The sequence below is a fragment of the Phocoena phocoena genome, chromosome 2 (genome assembly GCF_963924675.1).
Source record: "Phocoena phocoena chromosome 2, mPhoPho1.1, whole genome shotgun sequence".
NCBI lineage: Eukaryota > Metazoa > Chordata > Mammalia > Artiodactyla > Phocoenidae > Phocoena > Phocoena phocoena.
This window is the reverse complement of record NC_089220.1, coordinates 86,349,530-86,367,588: the sequence shown is the minus strand read 5'-3', so window position 1 is coordinate 86,367,588 and position 18,059 is coordinate 86,349,530. Positions and strand designations below refer to the sequence as shown.

Genomic DNA, 18,059 nt, shown 5'->3' with positions numbered 1-18,059 from the left:
GACAGTCAGGCACAAACAATTACCTCCTGAATATTTTTCTCCTATATTCCTGGCATTGTGCTAGTTTTACAGAAGAAAAGAAACAATAACAAAAGCAATCTGTTTGATTTATAAGTTTTATAGACCAAGAATGTATATTTTCTGCTCCTCTACAGCCTATACTACCAATTCTCATAGGAACAGGCATGACTTTGTGATCAGACAGAGCTAGATTCAAATCTTGCCTTATCAAGACTAGCCACCATAAAGTTCTCTGAACTTCAGTTTGCTCATCTGTAAACTGGGGCCAACAATACCTAAGTTACTAAGTTATGGAGATGATTAGAAAATATTACTGGAAGCAGGAGTAGAAAAGAGTGGTTCAGATACTGGAGCCAGACAAAACTGGGTTCAAAAGGAAACAGAAGCTTTAAATGACACAATAGACCAGATAGATTTAATTGATATTTATAGGACATTCCATCCAAACAGCAGATTAGACATTCTTCTCAAGTGTGCACGGAACATTCTCCAGGATAGATCACATCTTGGGTCACAAATCAAGCCTCAGCAAATTTAAGAAAATTGAAATCATATCAAGCATCCTTTCTGACCACAATGCTATGAGATTAGAAATGAATTACAGGGAAAAGAACGTAAAAAACACAAACTCATGGAGGCTAAACAATACGTTACTAAATAACCAAGAGGTCACTGAAGAAATCAAACAGGAAATCAAAAAATACCTAGAGACAAATGACAATGAAAAAAAGACAATCTAAAACCTATGGGATGCAGCAAAAGCAGTTCTAAGAGGGAAGTTTATAGCTATAAAGCCTACCTCAAGAAACAAGAAAAATCTCAAATAAACAATCTAACCTTACACCTAAAAGAACTAGAGAAAGAAGAACAAACAAAACCCAAAGTTAGCAGAAGGAAAGAAATCATAAAGACCTGAGCAGAAATAAATGAATTAGAAACAAAGAAAACAATAGCAGAGATCAATAAAACTAAAAGCTGGTTCTTTGAGAAGATAAACAAAATTGATAAACCATTAGCCAGACTCATCAAGGAAAAGAGGGAGAGGACTCAAATCAATAAAATTAGAAATGAAAAAGGAGAAGTTACAACAGACGCTGCAGAAATACAAAGCACCTTAAGAGACTACTACAAGCAACTGTATGCCAATAAAGTGGACAAACTGGAAGAAATGGACAAATTCTTAGAAAGGTATAACATTCCAAGACTGAACCAGGAAGAAATAGAAAATATGAACAGACCAATCACAAGTAATGAAATTGAAACTGTGATTAAAAATCTTCCAACAAACAAAAGTCCAGGACCAGATGGCTTCACAGGTGGATTCTATCAAACATTTAGAGAAGAGCTAACACCCATCCTTCTCAAACTCTTCCAAAAAACTGCAGAGGAAGGAACACTCCTAAACTCATTCTATGAGGCCACCATCACCCTGATACCAAAACCAGACAAAGATACTACAAAAAAAGAAAATTACAAACCAATATCACTGATGAATATAGATGCAAAAACCCTCAACAAAATAGTAGCAAACAGAATCCAACAACACATTAAAAGGATAATACACCATGATCAAGTGGGATTTATCCCAGGGATACAAGGATTCTTCAATATACGCAAATCAATCAATGTGATAGACCATGTTAACAAACTGAAGCAGAAAAACCATATGATCATCTCAACAGATGTATTAAAAGCTTTCAACAAAATTCAACACCATTTATAATAAAAACTCTCCAGAAAGTTGGCACAGAGGGAACCTACCTCAACATAATAAAGGCCATATATGACAAACTCACAGCAAACATCATTCTCAATGGTGAAAAACTGAAAGCATTTCCTCTAAGATCAGGAACAAGACAATGATGTCCACTCTGACCACTATTATTCAACATAGTTTTGGAAGTCCTAGCCATGGCAATCAGAGAAGAAAAAGAAATAAGAGGAATACAAATCGGAAAAGAAGTAAAACTGTCACTGTTTGCAGATGACATGATACTATACATGGAGAATCCTAAAGATGCCACCAGAAAACTACTAGAGCTAATCAATGAATTTGGTAGTTTCAGGATACAAAATTAATGCACAGAAATCTCTTGCATTCCTATACACTAATGATGAAAAACCTGAAAGAGAAATTAAGGAAACACTCCCATTTACCATTGCAACAAAAAGAATAAAATACCTCGGAATAAACCTACCTAGGGAGACAAAAGACCTGTATGCAGAAAACTATAAGACACTGATGAAAGAAATTAAAGATGATACAAATAGATGGAGAGATATACCATGTTCTTGGATTGGAAGAATCAATACTGTGAAAATGACTATACTAGCCAAAGCAATCTACATATTCAATGCAATCCCTATGAAATTACCAATGGCATTTTTATGGAACTAGAACAAAAAATCTTAAAAGTTGTATGGAAACACAAAAGACCCCGAATAGCCAAAGCAGTCTTGAGGGAAAAAAATGGAGCTGGAGGAATCAGACTCACTGAGTTCAGGCTATACTATAAAGCTACAGTAATCAAGACAATATGGTACTGGCACAAAAACAGAAACAAGATCAATGGAACAAGATAGAAAGCCCAGAGATAAACCCACGCACCTATGGTCAACTAACCTATGACAAAGGAAGCAAGGATATACAATGGAAAAAAGACAGTCTCTTCAATAAGTGGTGCTGGGAAAACTGGACAGCTGCATGTAAAAGAATGAAATCAGAACACTCCCTAACACCATACACAAAAATAAACTCAAAATGGATTAGAGACCTAAATATAAGACTGGACACTATAAAACTCTTAGAGGAAAACATGGGAAGAACACTCTGACATAAATCACAGCAAGATCTTTTTTGATCCACCTCCTAGAGTAATGGAAATAAAAACAAAAATAAACAAATGGGACCTAATGAAACTTCAAAGCTTTTGCACAGCAAAGGAAACCATAAACAAGACGAAAAAACAACCCTCAGAATGGGAGAAAATGTTTGCCAACGAATCAACGGACAAAGGATTAATCTCCAAAATATATAAACAGCTCATGCAGCTCAATATTAAAAAAACAACCCAATCCAAAAATGGGCAGAAGACCTAAATAGACATTTCTCCAAAGAAGACATACAGATGCCCAAGAAGCACATGAAAAACTGCTCAACATCACTAATTATCAGAGAAATGCAAATCAAACTACAATGAGGTTATCACCTCACACCAGTTAGAATGGGCATCATCAGAAAATCTACAAACAAATGCTGGAGAGGGTGTGGAGAAAAGGGAACCCTCTTGCACTGTTGGTGGGAATGTAAATTGATAAAGCCACTATGGAGAACAGTATGGAGGTTCCTTAAAGAACTAAAAATAGAATTACCATATGACCCAGCAATCCCACTACTGGGCATATACCCAGAGAAAACCATAATTCAAAAAGACACATGCACCCCAATGTTCATTGCAGCACTATTTACAATAGCCAGGTCATGGAAGCAACCAAGGTGTCCATCGACAGATGAATGGATAAAGAAGATGTGGTTCATATATACAATGGAATATTACTCAGCCATAAAAAGGAATGAAATTGGGTCATTTGTTGAGATGTGGATAGATCTACAGACTGTCATACAGACTGAAGTAAGTCAGAAACAGAAAAACAAATATCGTATATTAACACATATATGTGGAACCTAGAAAAATGGTACAGATGAACTGGTTTGCAGAGCAGAAATTGAGACACAGATGTAGAGAACAAACGTATGGACACCAAGCGGGGAAAGCAGCGGAGGGTGGTGGTGGTGTTGTGATGAACTGGGCGATTGGGATTGACATTTATACACTGATGTGTATAAAATTGATGACTAATAAGAACCTGCTGTATAAAAAAATATATATATTATTCAAGTCATCCAATGATGGAATGACCCAGTTGACTGTATGACTGATTTGACTAATAACAGAGTGATGTAACAACAACGACAAAAAAATTAAATAAAAATTCAAAAAAGACATAGTTTGAAAGTAAAAGGAAGGAAAATGACATACCATACAGTAAACATAAAAATCTGTTTTTCTGTCAGGCTTGGCTATGTTACTATCAGACAAAGTAGGTCTCAAGAAAAGAAGTATTACCAAGGATAAAAATAAGGCTCAACAAAATTCTGAAAATTTGAACTCTGACAGAGTTTGTTCTCTGACTATAATGCAGTTAAATTAGAAATCATTAAGATATCTAGAAAAACCCCTCCAAATACTTGGAAATTAAACAATACAAATCTAAATAACCCATCAGTCAAAATATAAGAAAATAAAATAACAGGCATGGATTTGAATTTCTGCTTCATCACTTACTATCTTTGACTTTCACAAGTAACTTAACTTCACTTTGCCTCAGTTTTCTCATCTTTAAATCTAAGTAAACTGGTTAAAATCACTCCTAAATCTTAAAATATATCAGATTTGTGTTTTGTTTCAATCCCACCACCAATAACGAATGCAGATTATTTTCAATGGTAATAACAGCGATAAACTCTATATATACATAGAGGACACTATTATTTTTAAAATACCCTTTAGATGTGAAAAGATGTTCAACATCCCTACTTATTAGAGAAATGCAAATCAAAACTACAGTGAGATACCACTTACACCAGTAACAATGGCCATCATTAAAAAGTCTATAAAAAAAAAAAAAAAACTGGGTTCAAGACCAAGTTTGCTAATTGCTACGTGATCCCTGACACCGGGAGTTAATCTCTGAAATGGAGATAGGTGGTTGTGAAGATTAAATGAGATAAAGCATATAGCACATAGCCCTTCCCCCTCACACATTCCTGGTTACATGAAGGCCCCCCTCCAAATTCTCCTAGTGCAGAAATTTCCCGGGTGAGGTGTAATAAGGGAAACACTCTCACTTTTTCGTCCAACAAAACTGTCTGAACCCTTATTGTGCGTCAGGCACTATGTATTTGGACTAGCTTTCAAAACTCAGTTTAAAAGCACATACAGGGCTTCCCTAGTGGCGCAGTGGTTGAGAGTCCGCCTGCCGATGCAGGGGACACGGGTTCGTGCCCCGGTCCGGGAAGATCCCACATGCCGCGGAGCGGCTGGGCCCTTGCGCCATGGCCGCTGAGCCTGAGCGTCCGGAGCCTGTGCTCCGCAATGGGAAATGCCACAACAGTGAGAGGCCCGCGTACCGCAAAAAAAAAAAAAAAAAGAAGGGAAAAAAAAAAGCACATACAATTACTGAGCCCTCCGGTTACCTGCCCAGGGACAAGCCCCTCACGCCTCGGCCCCTGCAAGCCCCGCCTTCTCGGTACCTCAGACTCCTCCCCTTGGCACTAGCTCGCTCCACCCATTCCGCTCTCGCTAGTTCCCGCGCACTGAGGCGGACAGTACCTGCAGGCCACTCCGCTTGTTCCAGGTGAAAATGGACCCTGGGTACCCGCTCAGAGCCAAGAGCAGTTCGTGGATCATTCTCACGGCCGACCTCGAGTCCCTATATCCGTCGCACCCTCCTCCAGAGCCTCACCAGGCGACCAAAGAGGCGAGCGCTCCCTCCACTACACGCACAGAGGACCCCGGAAAGGGCAGTTCCTCCTGACTGTACCCGCCGAGACTACTGCTGAGGAGAGCTGACGGGAAGCCGGGAAGGGGTCGGCGTGCCGCGTCCCGGAAGTGAGCCGCGCTCGCCTGGGCCCACTTGCAGGCTCCAGCTGGTGCTCCGCAGGAGTCGCGGGAGCTTCCCTCGCGCATGCGCCTCCAGCGCCCGGGTCGCCCGCTCGGACTTCCGGTTTGGGAGCTGAACTGGAAGGCTGGAGAACCCGGGCTGGAGCCCTACCCCGAGTGGGTGAGGCTAGCCCGCGGTCAGAAATGCGGGTGGGTTGAGTGACAGCCCGAGAAGGAGAAGCTCCCAGGGGTGGGTCGGAGGGTGCTCTCAGGGCGCTTAGCCCGGTCGGAGGCCTCTGGAGGGGCTCACGACGGCTTCCGAGAGTGACCTGGCCGGAGAGAGAGAAGACAAAGAGGCCGGAACCCCGCATCCGCGAACCTTGCAGCCCTCGGAGCGCCTGGCCAGCACCCGAGCTTGTCCTCAGGAGACCCATGACTACTGCCCCTTCGGACTCCCACTCTCCACCAACTCAGTGGGACTCTCCCCAAGCCCACCCGGCCCTCGCTTCAGGAGCCCAAACCAACTTCTCTCAATGCGCGAGGTTTCCATTCAGTAGTTCCCGGCTATTTACTGAGCGGTTACTTTTGCTGTGAGGGAGAACAAAGACCCAGTATTCAGTACTTGATTTTTGTTTGGGGTGGGAATTGGTAGTGGTGGAGTCCGAGGGGGCGGGGCGGACGGAGAGGGCCTTGGGAAAGGACGGCGGAGGTACTGGGGGAGATCAGCTGCGACCCGCTGGACAGAGGCTTTTTGTTGCCTTCAGCAGGATGGTGACATGCCTTTAGAACCACTCGAGCTCCCATATGGTTCGAACACACTATGCTACACTGGTCGGGGGAGCTTCAGTGGGTCAGATTTGGGGGAGGTGGAAGAGGAACAGACAGTACTTTCTATTCTTTGCTGCTTACCTGGGCTGCCCTGCAAGTCGCCCAGAAATGCAGCTTTTGAATGGTCTCTCACCTTCATGCTCGGTTTTGGCTTGCTGTCCTGAAGTTGGTGCTACGTGGAGCATCTGTGAAGTCAGGCCAGCTCTGGCAAGACTTCAGACATATGAGTATGTTCCTTCTGATAGTGCCATCTCTCTCTACCCTAGGAGGAAACTTCTTACAGAGAGAGACTCATCTGCAGGTGATTCTCCAAGGACATGAGAAGATGGGTGTAAGCTGTGGAACCTAGACCCTTAAGTGGAGGGAAGCTGCTTTCTGCTGTGAACGATGGCCAAACCCACCCTGAGAGGGAATGGCACTAACTCTGAGACCTTCCGACAGCGCTTCAGGAGATTTCATTACCAGGAGGTAGCTGGGCCCCGGGAGGCTTTCAGCCAACTCTGGGAACTTTGCTGTCGGTGGCTAAGGCCGGAGGTGCGCACCAAGGAGCAGATTGTAGAATTGTTGGTGCTAGAGCAGTTCCTGACCGTCTTACCTGGGGAGATCCAGAAATGGGTACAAAAGCAATGTCCAGAAAGTGGAGAGGAGGCAGTGGCTCTGGTGGAAGAATTAGAAAGAGAGCCTGGAAGACCTGGACGTTCGGTGAGCAGGGAGGGGGTATTCAGAAGTGTGTGACTGGGCAGGGGCAGGATAAAAAGCCAAATTAAGGCCCAGTCAGATTTAAAGTGGGGCACAGTCTCCCTTGGTGATGCTTATACTTCTGGTCCTTTACTAGGTAACTTTTTCAGATAGAGCTTATCGGGAGATGCTACCTGGGTGTACCTTTGCTAGGTATCATAACGAGTTATTCATAGTTTCATAGTGTTTTACTTAATAGGGAAGAAAGGGGAGTTATTTTTTAGCCTGGAGTCGGGTTTACTATTTTGATCTTTTTCTTTTGTAGTTCCAGCTGCTCTAAGCTAACAGTAATGGACTAAGAAAGACCCTTGTTCACTATTAACCACCCCCCACCCCAACCCTAGCCATGTCCGAAAAGGATGATTTCTTTTGGGGTAATAAATAATCTCCTCTGGGAATACCCCTCATTATGACCTTGCAGTGACAATTCATGGGGGTTGTTTCTAGGTCACAGTCTCTGTGAAGGGGCAGGAAGTGCGCTTGGAGAAGATGACACCCCTGAAATCATCACGAGAGTTATTAAGTGTTCGGCAGGAGTCAGTGGAACCCCAGCCCAGGGGTGTACCCAAGAAAGAGAGGGCAAGAAACCCAGACCTGGGACCACAGGAGCAGATGAACCCAAAGGAGAAGCTCAGACCTTTTCAAAGGAGCGGTGAGGAGTAGATTTATATGGGTAGATAGGATGCCATTCTAAATTGGGAAGTAGGGTTGGGAGTAGTGAGTGGGAAAGGGATTTCAGGAAAGAGTAGAAATAGAGTATGCAGTGCTGGGGACCTCCTGAAGGCATATAGTTTAGCTCTCTGCTGCAATTCTTATATTTCCTCTTTTGATAAGTCTGCCAGAGGATGGCTCCCTAGTTTTTCCAGAACTTGAAATTTCTTTCCTCCTGGTAATGATGACACTACGTCAGTATTTTCTAGATAAAAATTCTTTTCTATACTTGAAAGCACATTTTCCTTTTAGTCATTTCCTTTCTCCATATTAAACTATATTTGTTTCTTTCTGCTTTTCCCCAGAAGCTCCATTCTTCAGACCTACTAAGTTTTTGTTACTCTCCCTTAGAAACTTTAAGTTCTCCAAATAGCATGTTAGTTGTGGAGAATTAAATTATATATATTATTCCAGTAAGGGTCTGGTAGGTAGAAGCAGAGTAAGAATTTTACTTCAGAATTTCACTACACTTTCTTTCTGTATAACTCAACTAATGATTGTCGTTCACTTGATACTCCCTCGTCTCTTAAGAGCTTTCCCCATTGTCTTTGTGCCTAGTTCTTATTCTTAAACTTGATTTTGTGGAACTTGTTTTTCTTCTTTGTACTCTGCAGAACTCCATTTTGTGTGTTTTTTTCTTTGATCACTTCAACTTGTTGAGGTTGTTTTGAATTCTGATCTTATCATCTAAGACGCTAGGCTTCTCAGCCAGTCTGGTAGTGGTCTCTGTTTAGTCATCCAGATGCAATCCCTCAACTGCACACACAGACTTGCAGAATTAATCAGTTTTAAACACCTACCATGTGCTCAACACCTTGCAGGGTACTCTGCAATGAGAAAAGGTGCCTATCCTCAAAAAGCCTATAATATGATTGAGAACACAAAAATGAACATAAATATGTGCTGAACTGAACTGTATTGAAACAGTGCCAAACAATGACTTGTTACTCAATTGTGTGAGTACAGTAGGGGTTTGGCAGAGTGGGAGACGAGGGAGGGCTGTAGGGAAGGCTTCATGGGGGCACTGATGGGTTAAATTTCGATAGAAGGGAGGGAGTTAAAGGAAAGGCACACAGTGGTGAATAAACATGTGCTGTGTTTTGGAGAGGAGTCTGCTTTGAACGGGCCATGCCTGGTAACCATTCAGGTTAAGGTTTGGCAATATAAACAGCATGTGAGCTGAGGAAGCAAGAGCCTGGAGTTAGGTAGGACAGTGACTGCTGCAGTTACCCAGGTGTGAGAAGGTAAGGGGTCTAGACTTGGATGGTGGCAGTAGGAATAAAGGATATACTAAGGGAAAAACCTTTTAGAACTTCGTGACTCAGTGTGAAGGAAATGGAAGAGTTGAAGACAGTCTCCCCCTTGAAATCACTCTGAGTTTAATTCTCTGGCCCCAAGTAGAGAACTACAGCTGATCCTTGAACAACGTCAGTTTGAACTGTGTGGGTCCACTCATACATGGATATTTTTCAATAGTAATTACTACAGTACTGTGGTTGGGTAAGTCTGCAGATGTGGAGGAACCGTGGATCCAGAGGGCCTGCTATGAGCTGTACTTGGAATAACCCCCACGTTGGTCAGCTGTGTAGGAAGCAGGAGGTGACTTTCCAGCAGTGCAGGACCTGCCTACAAGTGGTTAGGAGAGCTAGGGAGCAACTTGGAACAGAATTATCTGCTCTGAACACACAACAGAACGTTTTCCTCTTTTGTCACCCTGCTCTGGAAAGTAAAATATTTCTCATTTTTTGAGGTTTCATGTGTTTTTCCCCACTTTCTTCAACCCATTGAACTTTCTGAAAACATTTTCTTAGATACTTTGCTTTATAAGCCTCTTGGATAAAAAAGGCAGGTCTGAACTCAGAGATGTTTTTTATGATCAGTCCAAACTATGATATCCTTTGTTTGCTTCCCTGCAAGCAGGATTTCCATTTCCTAAATCCAGTGTGGTCTCCAAGTTGGAGCAAGGAGAGCCATGGATCCCAGATCTGGGCTTCAAGGAGAAGGAATTCCCAAGAGGCAGTCACACAGGAGACAAACGAATGCATGCTGATCTGTTACCATCCAGGAGAGAGAGAAGAAGCTGGGTGGAACAGGATCACTGGGGCTTCGAGGATGAGAAGGTGGCAGGTGTGCACTGGGGCTATGAAGAGACCAGAACTCTCCTCGCAATTCTCAGTCAAACTGAGTTTTACGAGGCTCTCCGAAACTGTCATCGAAACAGCCAAGTGTATGGGGCTGTGGCTGAGCGGCTCCGGGAGTATGGGTTCCTCCGGACCCTGGAGCAGTGTAGGACCAAGTTCAAAGGTCTCCAGAAGAGCTATCGGAAAGTCAAGAGTGGCCACCCACCTGAGACCTGCCCCTTCTTTGAAGAGATGGAAGCCCTGATGAGTGCCCAGGTCATTGCCCTGCCCAGTAATGGCCTGGAGGAGGCAGCCTCTCACTCTGGCCTGGTGGGCAGTGATGCTGAGACTGAGGAGCCAGAGCAACGGGACTGGCAGCATAAGGAGGGAGAAGATGCCATGGCTGAAGAGTCTGACAGTGAGGAAGTGGGCCAGGAGGCCACCCCCCAGGACCCCGACAAGTCCACCACACCCGTCCTTTTCCGAAGCCCAAGTGGTAAGCTTTTCTTCTTGGGGTTTTAGGATTAGACTGAGGAGTTATGAGACTGGATGTGGAGTCAGGAAGCTTAAAGTCACCTGCCAGCTTTGTCACTTAGCGAACAGAGGCATTTCTTAGTTCTCTGTGTATTTCATTCTCTTTTGTGGGAAAATCATTGAGCTAATAGTAAGTAGAGAATAATTTTAGATATTTTAAAGAAGTACACTCAGAGAATTCAAGAGACTCCTGAAAAGGAGTATCATTCCTTCCATTTCTTTCTTAAAATATTTTTTCCTGATTATAAAATCACTGAAGGCTGAGAAAAACTTGGTACTGTATTATCTTTAAGGAGACCTAATATTTGTTGAGCACCTTATATGAACTGGTGTTTTATCTTTACTTCTCCAAACTCAAGGTCAGTTTATTATGTGTTCCTTTTTACTTAGAAGAGCATAGTGAAGGACTGCCCAAAGTTGGGGAAACATTTTGTTTCCTCTGTGAGACCTGCAACACACATTGGCATTTTAACAGGACTAAGAAGTCTTGCAGCAAGAAACCTTGCTTAACACTCTGCTGAAATATTTGCCTGTGGAACCATTTTAAAATATCACTTATTACTGTTGATGTAATTTGTACAACCATGTTGCTATGGGAAGAGCACCAAGTATGAATCAGGAGACTTCGTTTCTAACCCTGACCACTAATCAGCTGGGTGACCTCGCACAGCTATCTGGCCATTTCACAGTTTGCGTCCTCAACTGGAAAATGTGGCACAGCAGCAGGACTACTCTAGAGTTGCAGTTCCACTGGGAACAGTTATGTGTCCCTTCCATGTTTTATTATATGTGTTGTTACTTTTGTTCTGTTCTAGTCTTCTTCTGTCTTGGACTTTTTCTTTTCCTTTTTAAAATAAATAAATAAATAAATTTATTTATTTATTTTTGGCTGCGTTGGGTCTTCGTTGCTGCACGTGGGCTTTCTTTAGTTGCGTCGAGCGGGGGCTACTCTTCATTGCGGTGCGCTGGCTTCTCATTGCAGTGGCTTCTCTTGTTATGGAGCACGGGCTGTAGGCACGTGGGCTTCAGTAGTTGTGGCATGCAGGCTCAGTAGTTGTGGTACACAGGCTTTGTTGCTCCACGGCATGTGGGATCTTCCCGGACCAGGGCTCGAACCCATGTCCCCTGCATTGGCAGGCAGATTCTTAACCATTGCACCACCAGGGAAGCCCTTCCTTTTCCTTCTTAAAAAAAATTTTGGGATTTCCCTGGTGGTCCAGTGATTGGGACTCTGAGCTTCCACTGCAGGGGGCATGGGTTCTATCCCTGGTCTGGGAACTAAGATCCTGCATGCTGCATGGCCTAAATTAAAAAAAAAAAAATTTTTTTTTCCCCGTTTTGTCACTGGAATAAATTTCGGTAAATCACAAACATGGCACATGTGCTAGCTGCATTACTTGCAGTGAGTGGAGGGTAATGGAAGCGGTGTAATCTCCAGCTAGCTCTCAAGTGGGAGGAAGGCTCTTAGAATCTTCCTTCCCTCTCCCTTGGGTACCTTCAGGGAGCAGAGCCTGTAGTCATCCTGAAGAAGTACTGCCCAAGCTGGGATGGCCTGCAGCATTAGCAGAGTTCAGGCCAGAAGATGCTATCTGCTCTGCTTCCTTCCTCTTTCTGGCTCTGCCACTCCTTCACTCCTAAGATGGTGCATAACTACAGGTTCTTATCTTGTACCCTTCAGGTCTTTGCTATTGCTGGGTTGGCTTTTTTTGAGATTGTGGCAAGTGAAGAAGGGCCGTAAAAGGGATTGGATTAAGCAGCAGTGTGATTCTTAAAGAGACTCTTCCTTGGGATTTTGAGTCATTCTATGGGAAACTTAATTCATAAGGAAGTAGGACTGGTAGAAAAAGATCAGAGAATTTAGGGATGGCTCATGGCTGACAGTGACTGATTGTGGGTCTTCTTCCCCATACCAGTTATTTTCTAATTAGGATCAGAATTACCGGAAGAATGGGGAAATGCATTCTGTACACCTGCCTCAGAGTACATAACGATTGTTACAGTGATAAGGTGGAAAGGCCTCTTTGGAACAGAATGTAGTTATAAAGGTCTCTGTGAAATTGATATAGGATATAGAGAAGCAGAACATTCTGAGAGTTTGTATTGATTTTGGAAACATGAGGTGTTTTTACTTTTTCACCTAGGAGCCCGAGCTTAGGTGATTTTTCATGATGCAGATGTTAGGACTGAGGAATTGAGACTATAAAGCCTTGGATTAAGTGGTGCTGAAATTTCTCTTCTGGTGGCAGGTGTACACTGGGGCTATGAAGAGACAAAGACCTACCTTGCAATTCTTAGTGAGACTCAGTTTTATGAAGCCCTCCAGAACTGCCACCGCAACAGCCAGTTGTATGGAGCAGTAGCTGAGCGGTTATGGGAATATGGCTTCCTTAGGACACCAGAGCAGTGTCGGACCAAGTTTAAAAGCCTCCACACCAGCTATCGGAAGGTCAAGAATGGCCAAGCACCAGAGACCTGTCCCTTCTTTGAAGAGATGGATGCTTTGGTGAGTGCCCGGGGTGCTGCCCTGCCCAGTGATGGCCGGGAAGAGGAGGCAGCCTTGTGTCCCACCCAGGAGACCAGTGAGGCCGATGCCGAGAAGCAAGCCGAGGAAGCAGATGAGGCCATAGAAGAAGATTCTGAAGATGATGAAGAAGATACCGAGGTACCCCCAGAGGCTATGACCCGTGCTCCAGTCTTATTTCAGAGCCCCAGTGGTAAGATCCTTTCACTTCTTAAGGTAGATATAGCAAATAGCAAAGGGAAGGCAGTGGGATTTAGGAGAAAAATCATGAGATTGAAGACCAGAAGTGGCCTCTACACCCAGCTCTCATGTATTCTTATTGTGACCACCTTCTCTCTTCTCCATGTTTCCTGTCTATTATAAAGCAGCTAGTTTATATCCCCTATTCACTTGACCTGCCTCCTCACACTACAGCATCAATCTGAGATGGCTGCAGACTTTGTAAACTAGCCATCATCTGCATGTGACCTGCTAGGTTACTAGGCAGTTTACCTAGCAGGGAATCTGAAAGCCTACACTTCCCAAGTAGCATGTCATATACCCATAGATGGATGAAGTTGATTTTTAAAGTTCATTCTCATTTGTTTTTTCTTCTAGTTTCAGCTTGTAAACCAGCTGTATGCTTGCTTTATTCACATATATGAAAACCTGATAACCTCTTTCTTCAGACACACTTATGCAAAAGTCTGAGATTTCTGAGGGAACTGATCCTTTGAATCTCAGCTACTGTATAAGAAAAAGAACCCCAAAACTTCATTATGGCTTCCCTCCTTGTGAGGAAAATTATTCTGATTTTGGAGTCACACATATATATGTATGTGAATCTAGACTATGTTGTTTATTAGTTGAGTACCTTAGAGCAAGTTACTTAACCCTGTAAATTCGCTCATATGTTAAGACCTACCTCATAAGGTTGATGTAAATGAAGTACCACAGTGAAGCACTTAACACAGTGCTTGGGCATTTGATAAATAAGTTTTCTTTTCCAAAAGTTCTTTAGATCAGCATTCTTTAAGTGTGTTCCACAGAGCATCGATTCCATTAGAGAAGTAAAACATCAGAATTTTAACAGATGGTAGTTATTTGGGATCTAGAGCTCCCTAATTTTTACATTTAATCATCTAATGTGATGCTTGCTTTACCCTGGTACTTAACTGAGAAAATGGATAACTTTTAAAATTCTATTCTTATGTCAGGTTTTGAGGCTGGATTTGAGAATGAAGAGAATCTAAAACGGGATATTGCTGAGGAAGTACAACTACACAGGACGTTACTTGCAAGGTCTGAGAGGAAAATTCCCCGGCATCTTAATCAAGGTAAAGGCATTGAGAGTGAATGTAGATCAGGAAGACAGTGGGAGAAGACCCCAGGGGAGAGAAGAGGAAAACCAACATTCCCAGAGAAGAGTTTAGGTAAAGTTCTAAGTCATCAGAGACCTTACTTGGGGGAGAGACCCTATAAATATCTCAGATATGGCAAAAGCTTTGGTCCAGACTCCCATCTCATGCATCAGATATCCCCTCAAGTAGAAAATCCATATAAATGTGCTGACTGTGGGAAAAGCTTCAGTCGGAGTGCACGCCTCATTAGACACCGGAGAATCCACACTGGAGAGAAACCTTATAAATGTCTTGACTGTGGGAAAAGCTTCCGTGACAGTTCAAATTTCATCACCCATAGAAGAATCCACACAGGAGAGAAACCGTATCAGTGTGGTGAGTGTGGAAAACGCTTCAACCAGAGCTCAAGCCTTATCATTCACCAGAGAACCCACACAGGAGAAAAGCCCTATCAGTGTGAAGAGTGTGGGAAAAGCTTCAATAACAGTTCTCATTTTAGTGCACATCGAAGGATACACACAGGAGAGAGACCCCATGTGTGTCCTGACTGTGGAAAGAGTTTCAGTAAGAGTTCTGACTTACGTGCACACCACAGAACGCACACAGGAGAGAAACCCTATGGATGTCATGACTGTGGCAAGTGCTTCAGTAAAAGTTCTGCTCTTAATAAGCACCGAGAGATCCATACACGAGAAAAGCTTCTCTCACAGCCAGCCCCTAAGTAAGCCCCTGAGGATCTATGAAGAAAACAGTCTCATCACATGTATTGAAATTGTTTAGAAAAGTCCTCCAATAGTGAGATCCATCTCCTAATTTGTGTCTGACTAGTTTAGGAAATACTCTAGAATTTACCCCACTGTTCGTTCCTATGTTTCTTCTGGATCTAGAGTCAAATTCCCAAAGCATCTTAAGAATGAAAGGAAGATTTCATTCCCTCTCCTTGCCTTTATTGACGGCAACACCTTTCCCTCTCAGTGCCTATGTTGTTCCCTTAATAGAGAGGACACAGTAGTAGATCCTATGAGTGTGACGTGCACCCTTCTTTACTCATCCTGTTATAGACTGCATTTCAACTAGAAAAACCCATCACAGCAGCATTTCATGGAGAAGTAGTAAGAATTCTCATTGAATGGGTGTAGCTCTTTATATAGCAATGGAAATGCAAAGAAGAATGACTTTTCCTGCTCACTTAACCCCGTGCTCAGAATGATATATTTGTCATGCACATTCTTCCTTTACCTTAAAGGAGAGTTTAAGTGTTCAATTTGGTTCTGACCTATAAGTCATTTTGTCAAGAACCTAGGTGTGCTATATGGGGAAACAATGTAAACCTCGTATAAATATTGAGGTGTGAACCCTGGATTTCTTAGTTTCTTCCAAGCTCTAGAAGCTTTGGAATAGAAAAATACTGTATTTACAGCGTCTGGTGTGATTTTATTTTTCTGGTCCATCTCATCAGAATTTCATGTGTCCCTTGTGGTCCAGAAGCTTAAAGAGCAAGCCAGTTGGATGCGGTGACAGGGAAAGCAGTTAGAACTGCCAAGAGGGAATTGTCCATATTCCACACACTCTAAACACATGGGCTAGTGTCATGCACCCTGTGGACATAATACTGACCTGCAATGCGCAGAGGCCACTTGCCACATTCCCACGGACTGCGAAAACAGACCACTTTCTGCCAACAACTCTTTACCCTAATGGTAAGGAGGACAGATTATCTGTGGTCAGTGGAGTTGACAATACTTACACACACACATACACACATATTCAACTGTATACATCTACTTTTAAAAGCAGCTGTTCAAATGCAAGTGTAATTCTGATCTTTATGATCAAATAGTATTGAATTAATTGCCCACATGTTCATAGCAGTATGATGAGCAGGTACAGCACAAGTTAAACAGACCCTGTCCTCTTCCTTACAAACTAAAACAGATGACACTGACATGGACAAATAGTGCACATGTATAGCTGCAACAGTTTTAGAGAAATCTAGAAAGCTAGGTAGTAACACTATGCATAAAACTTGAGGTCTGATGCATTAGAGTTTGGAAAACATTTAAGAGGTATTTTCTTCTCTTTAATCAGGAAGGCTTCATGAAGCAGGAAGTGCTCAGAGGGAAGGTTACTGGGTGGGATGAACTTTCCAAAACTCATTGCAAAATTGAGTGCTGAATGGGTGAAAAATGGGAAAACTGGGGAGCAAGGGAGCAGAGGGCAAAGGACAGACTGTAAGGAAGGTTAGACAAAGCTTGGAGTAGCACAGAATTGGAGAGGTAGCAAGATATGGGCCGTGCAGAAGGCAGAGAGGGACTGGCCTCAGCTAAAACATGGAGTGCCAGGCAGATCAGGAGATGGGCTCCCATCCTCCAGAGTAAATCAGGTACTGTGCTGTGCTTACTGACAAGGACACAGCTGACTGGCACTGGGGAAGAAGTATGAGCAGTCTTAGGGGACTAGCTCCTATGGGAGACGAAGGTCAGAAACCAGTATCTTAAGAAGATACTTCAATGGGCAGTTCAGAGGAAAGAAGAACGTGAGTGATGGCCAAGGCCTGGGATAAGTAGCTGCATCATTAGTCACATTGAATGAGTGGGGATGGGAATGAGATCTGAGAGAGAAGTGGGGAGGTAGAATTTTCTATAATCCATAGCTTACTGTGGTAGATGAAAGATTAGTTAGGGTTCTGGTGCTGAGGGAATTTCCTAATTCCTAACTCTTACGAATTAAGGGGAGATGGTGTCTCAATTATGTTGCCTAAGCAGACAGGAAGATACAAGAAACACGAGTCTAAAGCAATGCCTCGGGATCTGAGATAGTTTAGGAAGTGTGCTATAGTGTTTTTTTAAAAATGAGATCACTTGTCTTCAGTATATCTATGTATAGTCTTGTGGGAAAAGCACTGGTTGTGGTACCAACAGATACAAATTCTGGTTCCAAATGTCTTATGTGTAAGTCAACCTGCCTCCATTTCCCTTTCTGTAAAGCAGAACAGTGTTTACACCTTAATCTGCCTCTCAGGGATACCATGTTAATAAAAATTCTATCTATAAAATGCCCAGTGGTTCTCTAGGTGTTTTTTTAAAAAAATGTATATATGCAAATTATGATTAAGTTGTTGCTGGTAGGAAAAGATAAATCTTTACCTGCTTTTTCTGGCTGCCTGTGTGGGGTTACTACAGGTATGCCTGTCTGAATCTTTATGTTCTAGGCTGAAAAACAAATTAGAATGTGGTAAAATAGAAATAAAAATCTTTCCTTAGTATCTGTATCCATATCCATTGGGACCCATCATAGCTGGGCATGGAGAATGAGTCAATTTTAAAAGACCCAGGACCAGCCCTCCAACCTCCAGATGAAGAGAATGTGCAAAAGGAATAGGGCAAGAAAACCATAATTCACAGTCATGTACCACAATGTCCACGCAGCTCTATTTACAATAGCCAGGACATGGAAGCAACCTAAGTGTCCATCGACAGATGAATGGATAAAGATGTGGCACATATATACAGTGGAATATTACTCAGCCATAAAAAGAAACGAAATTGAGTTATTTGTAGTGAGGTGGATGGACCGAGAGACT

The 18,059-nt window shown here is 42.9% G+C and overlaps 2 protein-coding genes across 2 annotated transcripts in view; one reads left to right on the top strand and one right to left on the bottom strand.

Annotated features, from left to right (window-relative positions):
* TUBGCP4 (tubulin gamma complex component 4) overlaps positions 1-5,700 on the bottom strand; it is a 43,720-nt gene extending 38,020 nt beyond the window's left edge. Inside the window, exon 1 of the mRNA XM_065871510.1 lies at positions 5,415-5,700. Coding sequence (XP_065727582.1) covers positions 5,415-5,492 — 78 coding nt within the window. The 5' untranslated portion in view covers positions 5,493-5,700. The remainder of the gene's footprint in view (positions 1-5,414) is intronic.
* Positions 5,701-6,899: 1,199 nt separating this feature from the next.
* Positions 6,900-15,201, top strand: ZSCAN29 (zinc finger and SCAN domain containing 29). The gene is made up of 5 exons (XM_065900197.1): positions 6,900-7,214; positions 7,698-7,902; positions 9,882-10,577; positions 12,862-13,329; positions 14,333-15,201. The coding sequence occupies exons 1-5, from the start codon at positions 6,900-6,902 to the stop codon at positions 15,199-15,201; spliced, it is 2,553 nt and encodes an 850-aa protein (XP_065756269.1).
* The last annotated feature ends 2,858 nt before the right edge of the window (positions 15,202-18,059 follow it).